The sequence below is a fragment of the Crotalus tigris genome, unplaced genomic scaffold, assembly GCF_016545835.1.
Source record: "Crotalus tigris isolate CLP2741 ecotype Arizona unplaced genomic scaffold, ASM1654583v1 scf7180000020347.5012614909:4044961, whole genome shotgun sequence".
In the NCBI taxonomy this organism is placed as follows: domain Eukaryota; kingdom Metazoa; phylum Chordata; class Lepidosauria; order Squamata; family Viperidae; genus Crotalus; species Crotalus tigris.
The window spans coordinates 1,917,089-1,934,916 of record NW_024097978.1 but is presented as its reverse complement, the minus strand read 5'-3'; the positions used below and the strand labels follow the sequence as shown (position 1 = coordinate 1,934,916).

The 17,828-nt window shown below is 39.7% G+C and overlaps 1 protein-coding gene across 2 annotated transcripts in view; it reads right to left on the bottom strand.

Moving 5' to 3' along the window:
* Positions 1–4,522: 4,522 nt before the first annotated feature.
* ALG5 (ALG5 dolichyl-phosphate beta-glucosyltransferase) overlaps positions 4,523–17,828 on the bottom strand; it is a 33,532-nt gene continuing 20,226 nt past the window's right edge. For both annotated transcript variants that reach the window (XM_039366574.1, XM_039366575.1), the window contains 2 exons: positions 7,209–7,294; positions 4,523–4,950 (listed from right to left, as the gene is read on the bottom strand). In XM_039366574.1, the coding sequence (XP_039222508.1) occupies positions 4,838–4,950; positions 7,209–7,294 (199 nt within the window). In that variant the 3' untranslated portion in view covers positions 4,523–4,837. The remainder of the gene's footprint in view (positions 4,951–7,208; positions 7,295–17,828) is intronic.

Sequence of the window (17,828 nt, the reverse complement as noted above, 5' to 3'; positions counted from 1 at the left end):
AAGCAGGATATGATAATAGAATTAAACCACAGATATCAAGGCCTAGACAAACACTCAGAAACAGCCTCAAGGTTCATGCCACAGGAACAGGAAACTATTCCAAACAAAAGGCTAGGGGGGGTATAAAACCTACTGCCCATGTGCTCAATCTCCCTCCTCTCTCCTCTGCACTTTCCTGAAGAACCATCTTTCTGCAATAAACTGTAACCTTCCCAAAGCAGTCACCATGTTTGCTTATTTATTCCCGGCTTGGATGAACCAGGATGAAGACTTTACTTCTAACAATTTGGCACCCCAGATGGGACTCCAAGCTAACCTCTCCAATGGACTGAGACTGGTAAGCCCCATCTTGCCGGCAGCAGACCCCCTTGTGTGTGTGGATGGGTTTCCCAGGCCTTGCCCATGTGGAGCTAGGGTAGTAAAGGGAGTTTTGAGAGTTTGAGCTCAAGGGCTGCTTTGGAAAGAAGGTGAAGGTGACTACCTCTACATTTTAAGTTTAAAGCCCCGGGGGAACAAAGAAAATGTGTGTATTTCTGTTTGTGTGAGTGAGAAGACCTTTTTTTTCCCAATCACAATTGGATTTTGCTCCTTCTGGTCTTTCCTAGCCGCAGAAAGGATCTGTTTAATTGGCAGAACCTGGACAGCATGGGGGTTGGCCAGAGCACAGAACCTTTTGTTAGGGAAAAGGGAGAGACTGTGTGAAAATGAAATGAAATGAGTGAATGAAAGAATTGGATTTGGGCAACTAGCTGGTAAGGCCCTGTAAGCAAAGCAAAGTTAGGAAAGAAGTCTCAGAAGGAGACTTCGACTGTGTTAGGAAAGAAGTCTCACAAGGAGACTTCGACTGTGTAGTGTATGAAAGAAAAATAGACTTTGCCTAGGGCTTTGCTGGGAAACTAATTTGGCTAAATAAAGGTACTTAAAAGGGAAAATAAGAAATAGTGATTCTCTCTCTCTCTCTCTTCTCTATGCAACCACATGGTATGTTTAAAATGTGTGCCTTCCCTAACTTGAGTTATCTGAAATTTATGGTGGGAATGACTAGGATGTGTAAAACTAAGACTTCTGTTCTCTTGTCTTTGTGTATATATGTTTGTCAAAGTCTGTGCGTGAGAGGTAAATGTGACTGTTAACTGTTTCAAATCCAAAGAAAAAAGAATTTTAAATTCTGCTAGAAATTATGCTTAAAAATAAGCCACAAAAAGGAAATACCTCACTCTGTTTGTCTGGCCAACAAACAGAGTGAAGAAAAAAAAATGTTTGTTTGTTTGTTTTCCTCTTTCTCTCTGTGTACTCTCAAGAACAGCCTTAAGTTACCAGGAGGGATTGTTTTAAGTTTATCTGTTGGAAAAGTTTCACTTGCATTTACTGTATGTGTTTTATCTATCCTTTTCCTGAAAAATGTGTGTCTATCTACAAGAGCCTTTTGAAGCTCAAGTCTGCTTGTGTGGGGAAATAATTTTCCTAAGTTACTTTTCATATCCTAAAACTTACTGGTGAAACTACTATGAAACTTTTCTTATCCCAAATATATAAGCATTTCTCAATCTCTAAAACGATGTGATCTATTTTAGAATAAATGTTCTCCTACCTCTGGAAAGTTGCACACCTTAAAATATTAGGCTTTTAAAATTATTTGGAGTTTTCAGCATTCTCAAACTGTCTGCAAGCTACCTCCCTTCCAATTGTTTTTCCTGCCCTTTGTTCTCCATACCTTTTGTCTTCCTCTCCTGGGAGAGTCCATCCAGAAAAGGGGGAGACCTTGTTCTTGTATCTTTCAGCCCTGAAACCCTCTCCCAAGCCTTTGGAAGCAGAACACACAGACCCAGATGCTGCCTCCATCCATTTGAGCCATGGAATTGAGTTTTGAATCCAGCCATCCACTAAAAAGCCACCATGCAATCTAAGTTGAACATCTTCCCAAGTCCTACCATTTCCCCAGATGCCTGTGAGAGCTGCAGAAGGAAAGATTCCTGGTGCCATGTGAAGCCTCAGAAGAGAAAATTAGACTGTGGGGGGAGGGTGGAAACTCATTGTAAACTTTTCTTTCTTGCCCCATTTGTATTGTAACAAGACAGTTGAATGTATTAATGGAGAGATGGCACTTGGGAATAGGTGGCAGAACAAGTACTGAACACCTTGGACTTCTATCTGGTGGGAGGGAAAACTTTTCCAGAATGTTTGTATTGACTATTTTGTAAAAGTAGCTGCACATACATGCACACATACACACCATTCAGAATTACACTTGAGTCTATCCCCTCCACCTACCTTTAGTAAAGTTCCCCCCAGGCTGATTTTTGCTCTATTGCACCAAAGCTTTGTGGGACCAACTTCCAACAGATAACAAGGGGGAGGGAACTAGGCCCCCTCAGGTGATTTGCAATTCATATGCCTTGACTAAGGAAGCAACAGGAAAAATCCCAAACTTCAGCCTTGAATATCTTGCACTGGTGAGCCCAGATTGGGATTCCTAGAGCTCAGTATGTGCAATTTAAAGAAAAATTTAATAGCCTGGCATATTGGACATTACAAACCTGGATGCACTGAACTAAGAGCTAAGGCAGGAAACAACCCCTGAAAACGGGCAACCATGTACTAAGGAAAACCATGGCTGTGAAGAATTTTGGGAGGTATGCAAACCTGACTGGAAGCTAAAGGTGATATCCAACATTTGAAAATGATTGGCACAGAATATTGGATACTATAAATTTCTTTTCCACCTAACAAAATTTTGCCCTGACTTTTAGAACTTTATGGGTGCAAGCTCCCCTTTTGGGAGCCACTAAAGGGATCTTTTTCTGCTGCCTCCATTAATGTCTTATTATTATTATTATTTTGCTTAACAGTTTAAAAGCTTGCCTACCAAGTCTCCCTGACCAGATCAATTTTAATGTTGTGCCAATAAGTGTGTCATAAATTCACACTTAAGGCACAAAGCGGGGATTGATGAAAGTTAGCCCAGAGAAGAAATATTAAAAAGGGCAGAAAAATATATTTTTCCTCAAAAGGACTTTTTAAAACCAAACCTGGCCCCAAATCTATCTCTCTGCCCCAAGCAAGACTTTAGCCCTATACAAATGCAGATGTAAAACCATCAGAAAGTTGAAGCCAGAGCAATCAAGAAGACAAAAGAGAAGATCTGCATACCCCACCCAAACTCTAGGAGTCAGCCCCATCACCTGGGAAGCAGGATATGATAATAGAATTAAACCACAGATATCAAGGCCTAGACAAACACTCAGAAACAGCCTCAAGGTTCATGCCACAGGAACAGGAAACTATTCCAAACAAAAGGCTAGGGGGGGTATAAAACCTACTGCCCATGTGCTCAATCTCCCTCCTTCTCTTCTCTCTCCTGCACTTTCCTGAAGAACCATCTTTCTGCAATAAACTGTAACCTTCTTCCCAAAGCAGTCGCCATGTTTGCTTATTTATTCCCGGCTTGGATGAACCAGGATGAAGACTTTACTTCTAACACAGCAATATAAGAACGTTTAAACACCAGCTCATCAACATGATTATCACAGTTGACAAAATTGCCCACAATAGAGATACACAAAAATATCTTGAATATCTCACAGAATTAGTCGTGACCCATGATGACAACTAATGGGTCACAATATTGAAAACTGCCAGTATATTCTGTTCTATAAACACTTTCTTGTTCTGAGAATTCCAACATATTAGGAATTTGTCCATCTAAAACATAGTAAATAAGTTATGAAGGGATTTTATTATGCTTAAACTTGGTATTAGTAATATTGACATTAGTAGTGATACTTTGTAATCATTATATCTACAGTATATCTCTATCTCTATCTCTCTCTCTCTCTATCTATCTATCTATCTATCTGTCTATCTATAATCTTTGTTTATGTGCAAGGAGCTTTGTAGGTGTTTTATATTGGGAAATTAGTTATATAAAAGCAAATGTTTCATGCTTTAGGTACAGGTGATTGCTTATATGAAAAGCGCATGGTAAGGGGAGGGAAGAAAGGAGTTATGGATGGAGCCTGGGTTGCTGTATATAAGTCATCATCTAGGAATTGTTTTTTTGTGCTATCTTATGCCTGGTACCAAGACCTGATCTTTTTGTTCTGGAAAGGTATAAAAGGTATAAAAGGTGGAAGACATCCTTCCTGGTTGTTGTCTTCATCTCTCTACCAGCCACGAAGAGAGATGGGGTCACCCAACTCTATTTTGATCAAAATAAAAGTTGTTTGCTTGCTGAAACTCGGCTCAGGAGTTTCTTTGGCTCTTTTAAATTCCTGAGTAATGCTGGGACAATTGTGAGGCTAAGTGGAAAACCTTACAGTTAAGTTCAGCAATTTTATACTGAATTTAATGGAAACATCCAGTTTCTGAATATTTTTTCAAAAAAAAAAAAAAAATAAAAAAAAAAAAATCAACAAACCTGCAAAATAACTGACTGATTGCAATAACTACTCTACAGTATTACAGTACTCTCAGGAAACTGATGCTATAATTTATGCAAAGAAATGTGATGTATGCAAAAACACACATATTGCTATGGTATATTTGCTTTTTTTGTAGAAAATATTTTGTAGATTTTGTAGAAAATAGCAATCCAGAGTGAAGTGCCAGTTTTTAAAATTGAATTTCCAACAGTATTTTGTACAAATGGAAAACAAACGTTAAAAAAGACTGATTTCAGTATTTGAAAAGAAAATGATTGAAAGAAAGCTGAATTTTTGGCCATTGAAGAAAATTCAGAAAAAAAATTGTAATGAATCATCCATTTCTCTCCTTAATTTATACTGTTGAAAAAAATCATATTTTTTTTAATCAAAGCAATGCTTTGGTGATGAATAAATTAATTCAATTTTCTGGTGTCAAATTTCCAAGCACCTGTTAGGTATCGAAGTCGTATAAAAAGCAGGTCCCTGCCCATCTGCAACCAACTCCAGAAGGGAACCAACTTAGAACCTATGATTATTAAAAATAATAAAAATTATGTTATACATACATATATAAGGCAATTATTTCAGAATCACTAATTTTTAATTTGCTCTCAAATATATTAAATTTATAGTTCTAATGTGAAATGTAGCAAAAGGACACAAAATTATAATCTCAAGTGAAAATGGACAATATTCAGTTGTATTATTTGCTAGCAGTTTATTGTTCCCTAGTTTTCCCACTTCCTAGCACTTTTGCTCCAGAGAGTTGGGGTGCTCCAAAGTACATCTGGGAATGCATGGGGCAATGTGAAGAGGCTGTAGAAGCAAAGATCTGCTTAGGTATGGTAAACATATTTTATCTTTTCAACATTTGCTTCCTAAAAATAGAATAACCAATTTTTGTATCCTTAGAGGGGATACAAGAGGTTCCACATAGGTTGGGGAGGTTGTGCAGAGGTGTGTGAATAGCCAGCACAAGTGTAGAGGGTCTGGGGAGGGTGCGTGGGTGGACTTTACTTCAGGGACTTGCAATCTGCCCTGTTAGCTTTTGCATTGACTTTCTGGGGAAACAGGCAGGAAAAGGTGCAAATGGTAATCATGTGATCAAGGGTGCTTGGCAATTGGTCATAAGTGCAAATGGGTTGCCAAGTGCCCAGATTACGATCATGTGGCATGCTTATAACTTCAAAGCCAGTTGTAAGTCTCTTCCTGCAGCAGTGTCATAACTTCGAACAATTGCTGAATGAGTGGTGATATGTATAGTGGGCTATCTGTGCAGAACTGTTCTTGTTAGATGGAGTACTTGTCGACTGGAATCATCTGAACAACACAAAAAACAAAGCTCTTGGCCCATTCAGAAGTCACTGTGAAATTGATTCTGCTAATTATAGGGGAAAATAAGAAATGCTAAAAAACTCCCAGAATTTGTTCCTGCAGTTGGAAAGTATGTATCTTATCCCTTCCTTGCAGCAATCTCCAGATATGTATTTCCAATTTAATGTAATTGAGCTTTCCAGTTTAATTTGTTTTTAAGTTTTACTATTAAAATTAATTTTATCAGGTGGTTGAAGGTTTTATATAGATAGATAGATAGATAGATAGATAGATAGATAGATAGATAGATAGATATAGATAGATAAACATCTTAATAGTGCTTGCTTTTATTTTGCTGTTATAGTATCCATATATGTTATTGATACAATAAATAGCAGCTCTTTTTTACAGCCAATACAGCAGTACAGAAGCAAGTCACGCCACAGAACAACAGTACGTGACACCTTCAAACTAGCAGATGGTAACTAAAGAATATAAGAACATTACTCATTACATTAGTGTTAGCCTAAGGATTAAAGTTCAGAGTTCTCTCTTTCTACTTCAAAAATTAGGAGTTACAAACTTTAATAAGAGGCTAAACTTTTGTGAAGTACAGTTTATTTTATCATTTCAAATTATTTTGAATTGTATTGTGTTGAAATGCAGTCAAATTGGAGTATACAATGGAGTGTTTTGAAATTGACACAAAATTTGTTTTATGTTGGTAAAATTTCTGGAATAGTTTAGGAATTAGTTTCTCTCAGAATCATCACCCAGTAGTGATTCTTTTACCTCCCATCACACCATAATCTTTATTAACTACAGGAAAAAATGATAGAAATCCACTGAAAAATAAACAGTTTTGTAATATACTGACAGTGAGAAATATTAGGAAACTAAAGAGCAATATGCAAAAGACCTTGTGTGGGAGAAATGGCTTAATTTTCTTAATAACTATACAGGTAGGCCTTGATTTACAACAGTTCATTTACTGATTGTTCAAAGTTACAACGGCACTAAAAAAAGTAACTTATGACTGTTTTTCACAGTTATGACTACTGCAGTATTCCCATGCTTGCATGATCAAAATTTGGACTCATATTTATGATAGTTGCAATATCCCGCAGTTATGTGATAACCTTTTGCAACCTAACAAGCAAAGTCAATGAAGAAGCCAGATTCACTTGACAACCATGTTACTAACTTAACAACTCCAATGATTCACTTAACAACTGTGGCAAGAAAGGTCATAAAATGGGGCAAAGCTCACAACAAATGTCTCACTCAACAACAGAAAGTTTGGGCTCAATTGTGGTCATAAGTTGAGGACTACCTGTATTAGAAAGTTTTGTGGAATAATAATTTAATCTTTGTATATTATCATGGGGAATAAGACCATTGAACTTGTGGAACTCACCTGATCTCTAGAACTGATCTAAAATGATACAAAACGTAAAATTTTCAACTGACCTTCAATTTCTGTCCAATTGACGGCAATCTCTGTTATTGGGATTTTAAAGCTTTGAGCTATGTAAAGAAGTTCCACATCAAAAGCCCTAAAACAGAAGAACAGAATATTTTCAAGATTCTTCTAAGTATAATAAATATCCATAACCAAATGACAATAATGTTGCCAATTTTAATTTTTCTATGAAATAAAAAATAATTTTGATATATGTTTCCCATTTTTCCAACCATAAAAGCAGGTAATTGAATATTCATTTTAATCCTCTAAGCAACACTAGGCAACTTACACCATATTAAAAACATACCAATAGTAATAATAAAAAACTTAATTACTCTTATCAGTGAAGCCAAAAACAAGAACTGTGAGTTAAAATTCCAGTTGTCTACCTCAGGAGTTAATGAAAGGGCCACATAGTAAACCTATATAGTAAGACTTATAAAGCTAAGAATATATCTAATTAAGATATTGAGGCCTTTAAAACCAAAAGTTATGTATACTTTTAATTAAGAATTTTGATTATAATAGTAAAATTGTCAGAGGTAATAACATATCTTCTTTTAACTTTGATCAAATAAACCAATTATTTCCTTTTAAGGAGATCAAATCAGCCAATCCTAAAGGAAATCAACCCTGATTGTTCTTTGGAAAAACAGATACTGAAGCTCAAATACTTTGGTCACCAATAAGAGAGATTTCATTGTAAAAGACTCTGATGCTGGGAAAGCAAAAATAGAAGGGGATGGCAGAGAATAAGTAGTTAAGCAATTTCCAAATGTGATTAGAAACGTATGCTAACTTTTAATGCCCTTTTAAAGGCACCGCAGTTTAAACCAATAGTTATTATGTTGACCCGGACTTAGAGGACAGTATTAATTGTGAATACGTGCAGATGGCCCCGCTATCTCTGGCCACTTGCAGAACCATGGATGTAAGGTCATAAAAGGACAGCAAAGGAAATATCCTAACCCACCCAGGAACATATGGTGTCTTAGGGAAACACCTAAACCACCCAAAAGGGAACATATGGTGTCTTGGGGAAATACCCCAAAAGGCATATTTTTAGCTACTTCTGCTTTCTTCCTTCTTATCTACAGTGTGCCAGCCTTAAAGGGCGAAGTCTTTATCTTATGTGTGTCAGCTTTGTTGGGTGAATTGCTTATGTAATCAAAGAAAGTATAAGAATAAGGCTTTTTTGATATTTGGGGCTTTTTCTCTCTTTTAGAGAAGCCTGTCTTTGTTCAGCTGAATAAAAATGTAAAGCTTGAAGGTATCTTCTGGTTTCCTGTATTTTTTACCAAACAAAACCTCAGAACCTGCGTAGCATTTCTGGCAAGCCAGGCAGGAGGGATGCTTGGTTCTAGGGAGGCTCGGGAAGGGGGAAGGTGCCAACTGCGCTTTGGGGTTTACTGGAGGTGCCCCCCTTTCTTGACTCTTCAGTGTGGTTTTTGAACAGGAATTAGTTTTTTCTTTTTTGTTGTTGTTGCCTTCACTTGGTTCCTGCATACTCAGGAGGGCTGAAGGTAAGCTTATATTGCTTTATTGCACAGGCTTACCTAGGGGAATGTGTGTGTGTGTATGTAAAAGTGTGTTTGTTTCCTTGAATCATTTCCCACCATTGACCAGAGCTGGGCGGAAGGGTTTGCCTCAGCGGCACCTAGACCCCCCCAAGTTTGGGGGGGGGGCGTTTAGAAAGCAAGGAGGGCTAACTTTGTACTCTCATGCTCCAATGAGTTGTGAGTGTTGAACTTTGTGGTTGCTTCTTATATATTTTCCGCTGTTGACCAGGCCTAGGCGTGATACTGATCCTAGCCGCCCGTAGCCCCCTGCGAGGCTGTTGTGCCATTAACCAGGGGTATCTACATTGCAAGGAGGATCTGTGGATCTCTTGTGGTCCAACAGTCTGTGCAAGTGGTGTGAGAGATTTAGACACATGGGCTCAGCCCAAGGAAGACCTGTTAGAATGAATAAAAAGAAGGAATGTACCCTCAGCCCCTTAAGTGTATTATCAGGAACTTAGACAAGCTTAAAACCTGTCGGGATATGAAAATTGAAACTCTAAATACAATGCCCTCTGGCATCAGGATATGCCTACTGTTTGGCCCAAAGGGGGGGTCCATAGATTTGGGGGGGTCGAAACTATGGGAGATTATGCTCAAAGTGGCATGGATCATGATCAACAAGCTTATTATGCACTTTTTTGGACTTTACAAAGAAATAAGCAGATGCTTAAAGACTGGGTTGTAGCAACTTCCCACAGCACCATCTTTTCCTGCTTTATCTTCTGCTTCGCCACCTTATAACGGAATTTACCCCCCTCACAGAGCAGGTAGCTATTGGAAGGGGGGACATTAATAAGGTACTGGTTCATACCCCCTTCTCCACATCTGACCTTTATGCTTGGAACGACCGATTAGGTTCTTACACAGCAGCCCCACATAAATATTCTGAATTGGTTCTGTCTATTATTCGAACCCATAACCCAATTGGGCAGACCTCCACGCCCATGCTGGATGTCTTTTTAACAACAGAGGAAAGGTGTCTGGTAGGAAATGCTGCAAAAAAATTAGCTGAAGAAAGGAAGGTCCTTTGTTCTGAAACTGACCCTAGATGGGTCACTGATACCTGCATAGCATTTTTCTCATCTCCCAGAACTCAAAATCCAGGGGAGACTGCTGCCTTGTGATGTTCAACTTTCTGGAGCACTTGAGCGTGATCTCTTTTTGTCCAAAGAGGCTCTTTATTCTTTGTCGCAGTTTGACTTTGCCTTTCACAAAATTATCTTGTCTACCATTTCTTCTTCTGGAAGCCCAATATTGTGGCTACTATTTTCTGATTTTATTCTTCAAGCCTCCTTCAGTATTTTTATTGTTAGAACATTTGGCAACATTTTGCAGCTTTGTAAATCTTTCCTCTATCTAAAAACTTTAGTGTCCCCTGGTATCCAGTTTTTGAAATAATGAAATTGCTTGTTTTGTCTTGTAAAGATAAAAACAAAATCTATTTTCCAAGAGAAGCTGTTTTTATAATTAAATGCAAATTTTTATTGTAAAAGTTTCAATATATCAAATATATCTGGATCCTTAGTCTGTTTACAATTTTCTAAAACCAAAATTTTATTTAGCTTTTTGCTGTTTATTTAAGACTCTTAAGTTCTTAAGCTTATGATTAAAATTTTCTTTCATTCAGGATTGAAGACAGACTCACCCAGTGTTTTCAGACTTGTTGTCCAAAGCTAATAGTTTAGAAGTAGTTAATAAGCAATTTCCAAATGTGAATACAAAATCAGGTTTGCAAACCTGATGTCTTAAAGATCTCCACTGCTGTTGCAAGCAAGATAGCTAATCTCATCATCTCCCACCACTCAACTTTGCAGAAAACTGCTATCCTGCAGTCTCCTCACAAGAAGCAGTTGTCTGGAGCACATGCAGGTGATCTCTGGTCATCTCCTTATCCAGAGAGGTTCTACTCATTGATTCTTTGTTCTTTGTCACAGTCACTGGCTCTGCTTTTGCAGTTATCTTTCACAGAGTTCACTACATTTCCCAGAAGCCAGGCTTTTAAAACTACCTTTGAAGGGTGTTCCTGGGAAGTGGCCAAATCCTGCTCACTTAAAACAACCAAGTCATTCTGAAGTTTCAAGATAAAATTGAACATGTAAACAACTAAAGAGTACACTGGGTTTTTGCAAAGAACTGGCAGTTAGCTGAAAAAAGCAGAACCAGAACTGATATATTTTTGGTCTACTACTTTTCAAAGAAGTGACAAAAGAAAAGACATTTTAATTACTATATAATGCTGGAATATTTTAGATAAACTTCTAATTATCCCTTCCTACTAGGTTTGCATGCTAGCTATGCTATCTTTAGTCAAACCAAACAATTTGATTTCTTAGACCAGGGCTTTTCAACCTTTTCAGAGATTGTATCACTTTTAGGACATGACAATATTTGAATACTACCAGTGCTTAGCAAGGTGTCAAAAACTTGATGACTAAAAAAAAAGGGGGGGGATTTTGGGTTTTACTGGTTAGATTCATTTGTTGTTATAGAAATGAATAGTTTATAATATGGAAAAGTAAAAAGTTGAGGTTCACTATTAATGCTTCCTTCTACTGCAACAGAGGAAATCAGAAGTCAATGCCTTTTCTTTTCTTTTTCCCTTCTCCCCCTCACATTTCCCTTTTTCTCTCACCCTTCGCTCGCAAAAGCCTCTGCTCGCTCTCACTCACTCACTCACACTTTGCTTGCAAAAGCCTCCGCTCACTCTCTCACTCCCTGGTCTCTTTCAAAGGCCTTTTGCTCTGTCAGTCCTCCCATCTCTTTCAAAGGCCTCTGTTTGGTTTCTCACTCACTAACTCCTTGGTCTCTTTCAAAGGGCTCTTGCTCGGTCTCTTACTCACTCACTCGCTCACCCGTCTCTTTCAAAGGCCTCTTGCTTGGTCTCTCCCCCACTCGCTCACCCGTCTCTTTCAAAGGCCTCTTGCTTGGTCTCTCACTCACTCACTCCTCCATCTCTTTCAAAGGCCTGTTGCTTGGTCTCTCCCCCACTCACTCCCCCGTTGCTTCCAAAGGTCACTTGCTCGCTCGCTCACTCATTGTCCCGTCACTTTCAAAGGCCGCTTGCATGCTTGCTCATTCACTCACTGCCGTCGCTTCCAAAGGCCACTTGCTCTCTCTTTCATACTCACTGCCGCCGCTTCCAAAGGCTGCTCACTCACTCACTCACTGCCCTGTCACTTGGAAAGGCCCCTCTCGCTTTTGCCTCACCGCTTCACTAACAAAGCCTTCTATTCTCTCTCTTTCTCCGTGTTTTTTTTCTTTCCCTCTCCTGCCAAAACCTGCTCCTTTTATACCTTCTCCTTTCTCTGCCCTCCTCTTCCTTCCAGTGCACCGGAAGCTCCAATCAGCATGCAGCCACACACACGCAGATCCTGGGGCTTCTGCCGAGCCCTGCAGCTCCAGCTAATTGCCTTCAGGTCTGTGCAGGGCCGCTTCCCTCCCCCACTACACTTGGCTAGGGGTTTCGTACCACCTGCCAGGTGCTAAAGTACCACCGGTGGTATCCATACCACCGGTTGAAAAGCCCTGTCTTAGACCACTCGTTTGTGCCTGAAAACTCCATTGTTGCCATCTAGGATCAATTCAGCTTCCTATGAATATTTTCTTAAAAAGGCATTATAAGCAGCTCATATGTGGGAGGGGCATTTCACAGGTTTGGTAGTAAAGGAGCTCAAATATGCAATCTTCACTAGAGTCTACACTAAACAAAAAATATGGAAAACGTAGAAGGGCTGCTTCTCCTTTGGAGGTTTCTACTCTGGTAGAGACAAGTGTCCATCCTAAGTCTGTAGTAAAAGAAGGCAGTCAGAACAGTCAGAAAAAGGCCTAGGCACAGATAGTCAGGTCAATATCATATCTGAAAAGTGGAAACAATAGCGAGAAGAAAGACTTTGGTTAATTAAAAAAGAGGAAGAACAACAAATCTGGAGGGAGACAGAGAAGAAGATATCAACATCTTAAATTAGCCCTGGAAGAAAATATAAAAGCTTATTTTGCTACATTTGAAAGAGCACCCAGTTTAACAGGAAAAGTTCTCAGGGCTTGATATCAGTTACTTCCCTAGACTTCCAGCTAGGGAAGTAACTGATTACTATGTTAAAGAAAAAGGTAATCCTATACCAATACTATGTACCTCCCTTATACTGAGGCAGTTTAGGAGCTACATTTATGTCTACAGTGACCATATTTTCCTGAGGAAAATATAAAAAAACCTAAAAAAGAAACAAATCTGAAAAAGGTCCATAAACATAAAAAATGCAATTGTTTATATTTATAACTTTGCTGTACAAAGGAAAATTTAAGAACAAAACCAAGAAAAACTTGCATATTTTTAATTTTTCTTTCTTTCTGGGAACTGCAGGGAACTCAAGAGTTAACAGAATGATTTAACCATTACAGGCAACATCTGGTTATTCTCTCTCAATTCCAGGTAATAATGCCACTATCCCAAGAAAAAAATTAAGTCTAATATGTGACCATTGATATGAGTTAGGCTTGTAACAACTTGAGTTAAGTCCATGGTTGTCATGAAGTCCCAAGTGTCTGTGCCCATGGAAGACAAATGCCAATCCAGCTAGAGCTTCAAGCAGCTCAAGTGGGGAGGCAAGGAGGTTAGTATAGTCGCAGCAATCCCATTTGGCCCCCCAACTCACAAGCAGCTATATAAAAAACACTAGTGTCTCTTATGGCCATTCCATTCATACATGAATTTACATTATATAGAATCAGAATCATAGTGCTAAAAAGGACCTTGGAGATTTTCTAGTTCAACCCCCCTGCCCAAAGCAGTAGATCTTATACTATCCTGGAGAAATGGATCTCCAATATTTTTTTGAAAACCTTCAGTGATGGAGCACCTACAAGTCCAGGAAGAGAGCTGTTCCATTGTTTTCATTGCCAGGAAATTACTCCTTAGTTCCACTTTAGATCTCTCTTTAACAAGCTTCCACTCATTGTTTCTTGTCCTGTCCTCAGGTGCTTTAGAGCAGGGCTTTTCAACTGGTGGTACGCGTACTACCAGTGGTACTTTAGCACCTGACAGGTGGTACGTGACCCTAGTCAAGTGTAGCGGGGGGACAGAACCAGTTAAAGTGGGACCGCACAGACCTGGAGATCAGCTGGAGCTGCAGAGCTTGGCAGAAACCCCAGGATCGGCGCACATGGCGACATAGTAATTGGAGCTTCCGGCACACCCGGAAGAGAAGAGGAGGAGGAGGGCGGAGAGAAGTATAAAAGGGGCAGGTTTTGGCAGGACAGGGAGAGAAAGAGCAAGAAGCGAAGAGTTTTTTCTTAACAAAGCAGTGAGGAGACACAGAGCGAGTGGCCTGTTTTTGGAGGAAGAGTGAGCGAGCGGCCTGTTTTTGGAGGAAGGGTGAGTGAGCGAGTGGCGTGTTTTCAGGGGAAGGGTGAGTGAGCAGCGTGTTTTCAGGGGAAGGGCAAGCAAGTGAGCGAGCGGCATGTTTTCAGAAAGGCAAGTGAGTGAGCGGTGTGTTTTCGGAAGGGCGAGTGAGCGAGCAGTGTTTTCGGAAAGGTGAGTGATTGAGCGAGATGGGCAGGAGCCCCAGGATCGGCATGCACTTCTGCAGGGCTATGGTGGTTCAGCGGAAGCCCCAGGATTGGTGCACACAGCTACAGCTGATCGGCACTTCTGCTGAGCCCCCAAAAAGCGCCAATCAGTTGGAGCCTGGCACTGATCTTGGCGCTTCTGCTGAGCTGCACAGAAGCACCAATCAGCTTGATCCTGGCACTGATCCTGGCACTTCTGCTGAGCCCTGACAGCCCTGAAGAAGCGCGGATCAGTGTCAGGGCTCAGCAAGTGCCAGGATCAGTGCAGGCAGGCAGGAAGGAAAGAAGATGGGAATGAGAAGGAGGGACAGAAGGAAGGAGGGAGGGAGGGAGGGAGGGAGGGAAGAAGGAGATGGGAATGAGAAGGAAGAAGGCAAGGTGGGAGGGAAAAAGGAAGGAAACCCCCCCCATGGTAACCACAATGCTAATGTGACCCTCAATGAAATTGAGTTGTATAAAAGGTTGTTAAATGAATCTGGTTTCCCCATTGACTTTGCTTGTCAAAAGGTTGCAAAGGGGGATCACATGACCTTGAGACACTGCAGCCATCATAAATATAATCATTTAGCAAACATCTAAATGCAAATCACATGACCCTGGGAATGCTGGAACGGTCATAAGTGTGAAAAACGATTGTAAGTTACTTTTTCTGTGCTGTTGTAACTTCGAACAGTCACTAAGCGAACTGTTGTAAGTCGAGGACTACCTGTACTTTATCACTTTTTTCCTTTTTTTTTGGTCATCAAGTTTTTGACACCTTGCTAGGCAATTGGTGGTACTCGGATATTGCCATATCCTAAAAGTGGTACAATGGATGAAAAGATTGAAAAGATCCGCTTTAGAGAATAGGTCTACCTCCTCTTCTCTCTGACAGGTCCTCAAATATTGGAAGACAGCTATCATGTCATCCCTAATCCTTCTCTTTTAGAAATACCTATTTCCCTTAGCTATTCATCATATGGTTTAGCCTCCAGACCTCTTATTATCTTTGTTGCTCTTCTCTACACTTTTTCCAGGGTCTCAGCATCTTTTTCGAATCATGGAGTTCAGAACTAGATGCAGTATTCCAAGTGTGGCCTCACTGCTGAAGTACAGAATGGTACTGTTACTTCTTGTGATCTTGGTGCAGCCTAGGACTGTATTAGCATTTTTGGAGTTGCAGTATACTGCTGGCTCATATTTAAGTGATGGTCCACTAAGACTCCTACATCCGTCTCAGAGTTATTACTGTTGAGCCAAGTACCACCTATTCTCTACTTGGGCCTTTGGTTTTTCCTGCCTCAGTGCAGGATCTTACTTTTCTCACCACTGAAATGCATCTTTATTCAATGGTCAAGTCTGTCAAGATCCTTCTGAATCCTGAGTCTATTTTCTAAAAGTGTTGGCAATTCCCCCCTGCTTGATGTCATTTGCAAACTTGTAGAGCTCCCCTTCTATCCCCTCATCCTGATCATTTATGAAGACGTTAAAGAACTGGGCCCAAGACAGAGCCTTTAGGTACTCCACTGCATGCTTCTCACCAGTGCTTTTTTTCTAAAAAAAAAAAAAAAAAGTGCCGGAACTTACACATCATACAACCCGCCTTGCCTACCCTACAAGGTTCCATCCAAAAAAGGTGCCGGAACTCCGTTCTGGGCATTCTATGAGAAAAAAAAGCCCTGCTTCTCGCTATCTAGATGTAATTCCATTGAGGAATACACGCCAAGTGTGGTTGGTCAGTCAATTGTGAATCCATTTGGTGGTAGTACGGTCTATTCCACATTGTTCTCTCTTATCAAGAAATAGGCTGTGGTCTACTTTGTCAAATGCCTTATTGAAGTCCAAGTAAGCTATATCCACAGCATTCTCTTGATCCACTAATGTAGTCACTTTATCAAAGAAGGCAAATAAGGTTTGCCTGGTATGAACCATTTTTAACAAACCATGCTGGCTTGTTTGATTGTTTTGTTAATTTCTAAGTGCTCACAAATCCATTGCTTATCTTTTTAAGGATTTTCCCAGATATTGATATCAAGTTGATTCAACTATAGTTTCCTAGATCCACTTTTTCCCCATTTTTTGTAGATTGGAACCACATCAGTTCTTTTTCAGTCCTTCAGTCCTCCAGGAGCTCTGAAAGATGTTGTTCATTGGTTCGGGGGATCACATCTGCCCTCTCCTTCAGTACTCTGGAAAGTAAACCTTCTAGTCCTCTAAAGTAGAAAGGTGTTCTTCTATCAGTTTTTTACCTATTTATATCAATGTTCCTATTCTGTCTCCTACTATGCTGGTTTTAATAGATTGGAAAGTTTTTCCTTTTGTGTAAGGGCACATGCAAAGAAGGAATTAAGTATTTCTGCTTTTGTCCTGTTGTTCTTCAGCTTCTAGCCATTTTTCCCCATTAGTGGAACAATCATTTGACTTTTTTCTTATTCCTTACATATTAAAACTTTGGGGGGGGGGGCATTTGTTGCAAGTCTTAATTTATTCTGAGTCTTATCCCTTTTGGTTCCCTCCCTGCAAATACAAGCTATTTGCTGGTATTCTGTTTTAGTTACGTGTCCATGTTTCCATTTTACATCTCCTTGTTTTCTCAGTTTGTCAGAGAGCTCTTTATGCATCCATACTGGTCTCATCTGGTACCTTTTGTTTTATTTTCTCTATGGTATTATTTTTGTTTGAGTCTTTATTATTTCATTTTTCAAAGTTTTCCATGTTTTTCCTTTTACGATTTCCATCCATGGAATCCTTCCTAATCTGTCTTAGTTGGTTGAAATCAACTCTCTTAAAATCTAAAACACTAGTCTGACTTTGTTCAGTCACTTATGCCTGCATTATACTGAATTCTAGTATGACATGGTCACTCTCCTCCAAGTTCCTACTGCTTCCACTGCCTTAACCATTTGATCCCTATTAGTTAGGATTATGTCCAGTATAGCTCACCCTCTAGTTCCCGCTTCCATCTTTTGGGTGACAAAGCTAGGCAGTCAGATACTTGTTTGATCTCCCACTTGTTTCCCAGGTGATGTCAGGGTAGTTAAAGTCTCCCATTACGGCAGTGTTGTTGTTTCCTGCTTACCTTGGTTCACTGATTAGCAAAAAAATTCATCTATTTCCTCCAGTGTAAATATATATGTAAAACAATTTTTGAAAAGAGGCACCCTTTTTCTATTGTTTTTTTCTGTTGATTAAATAAATAGTATTTTTTTAAAAAAAGTAGATCTGCACTTCACTGAGACAGGAATGCACCCTTTTATTAATCTAAATGGTTCCCTAGAGCTGTATAACATAAGATCCGTGGCACTTTTGGAAAAGTCAACAAATCCACTGCTGCTAAGCATCACTGCCACAAGAAAAGAACTGTCAATGTCTAGCTCTTTGTAGTCATCTCCCCTCTAAAAGACATGCTGCTTAGCACCTCCAAACCTCACTGACTGCTGCCATCAAAAGACCTAGCAGCTACTCCATTGCAGCCCGCTATTATTTTTAATTTATCAGTGTGGTCCTTAAATGCATTAT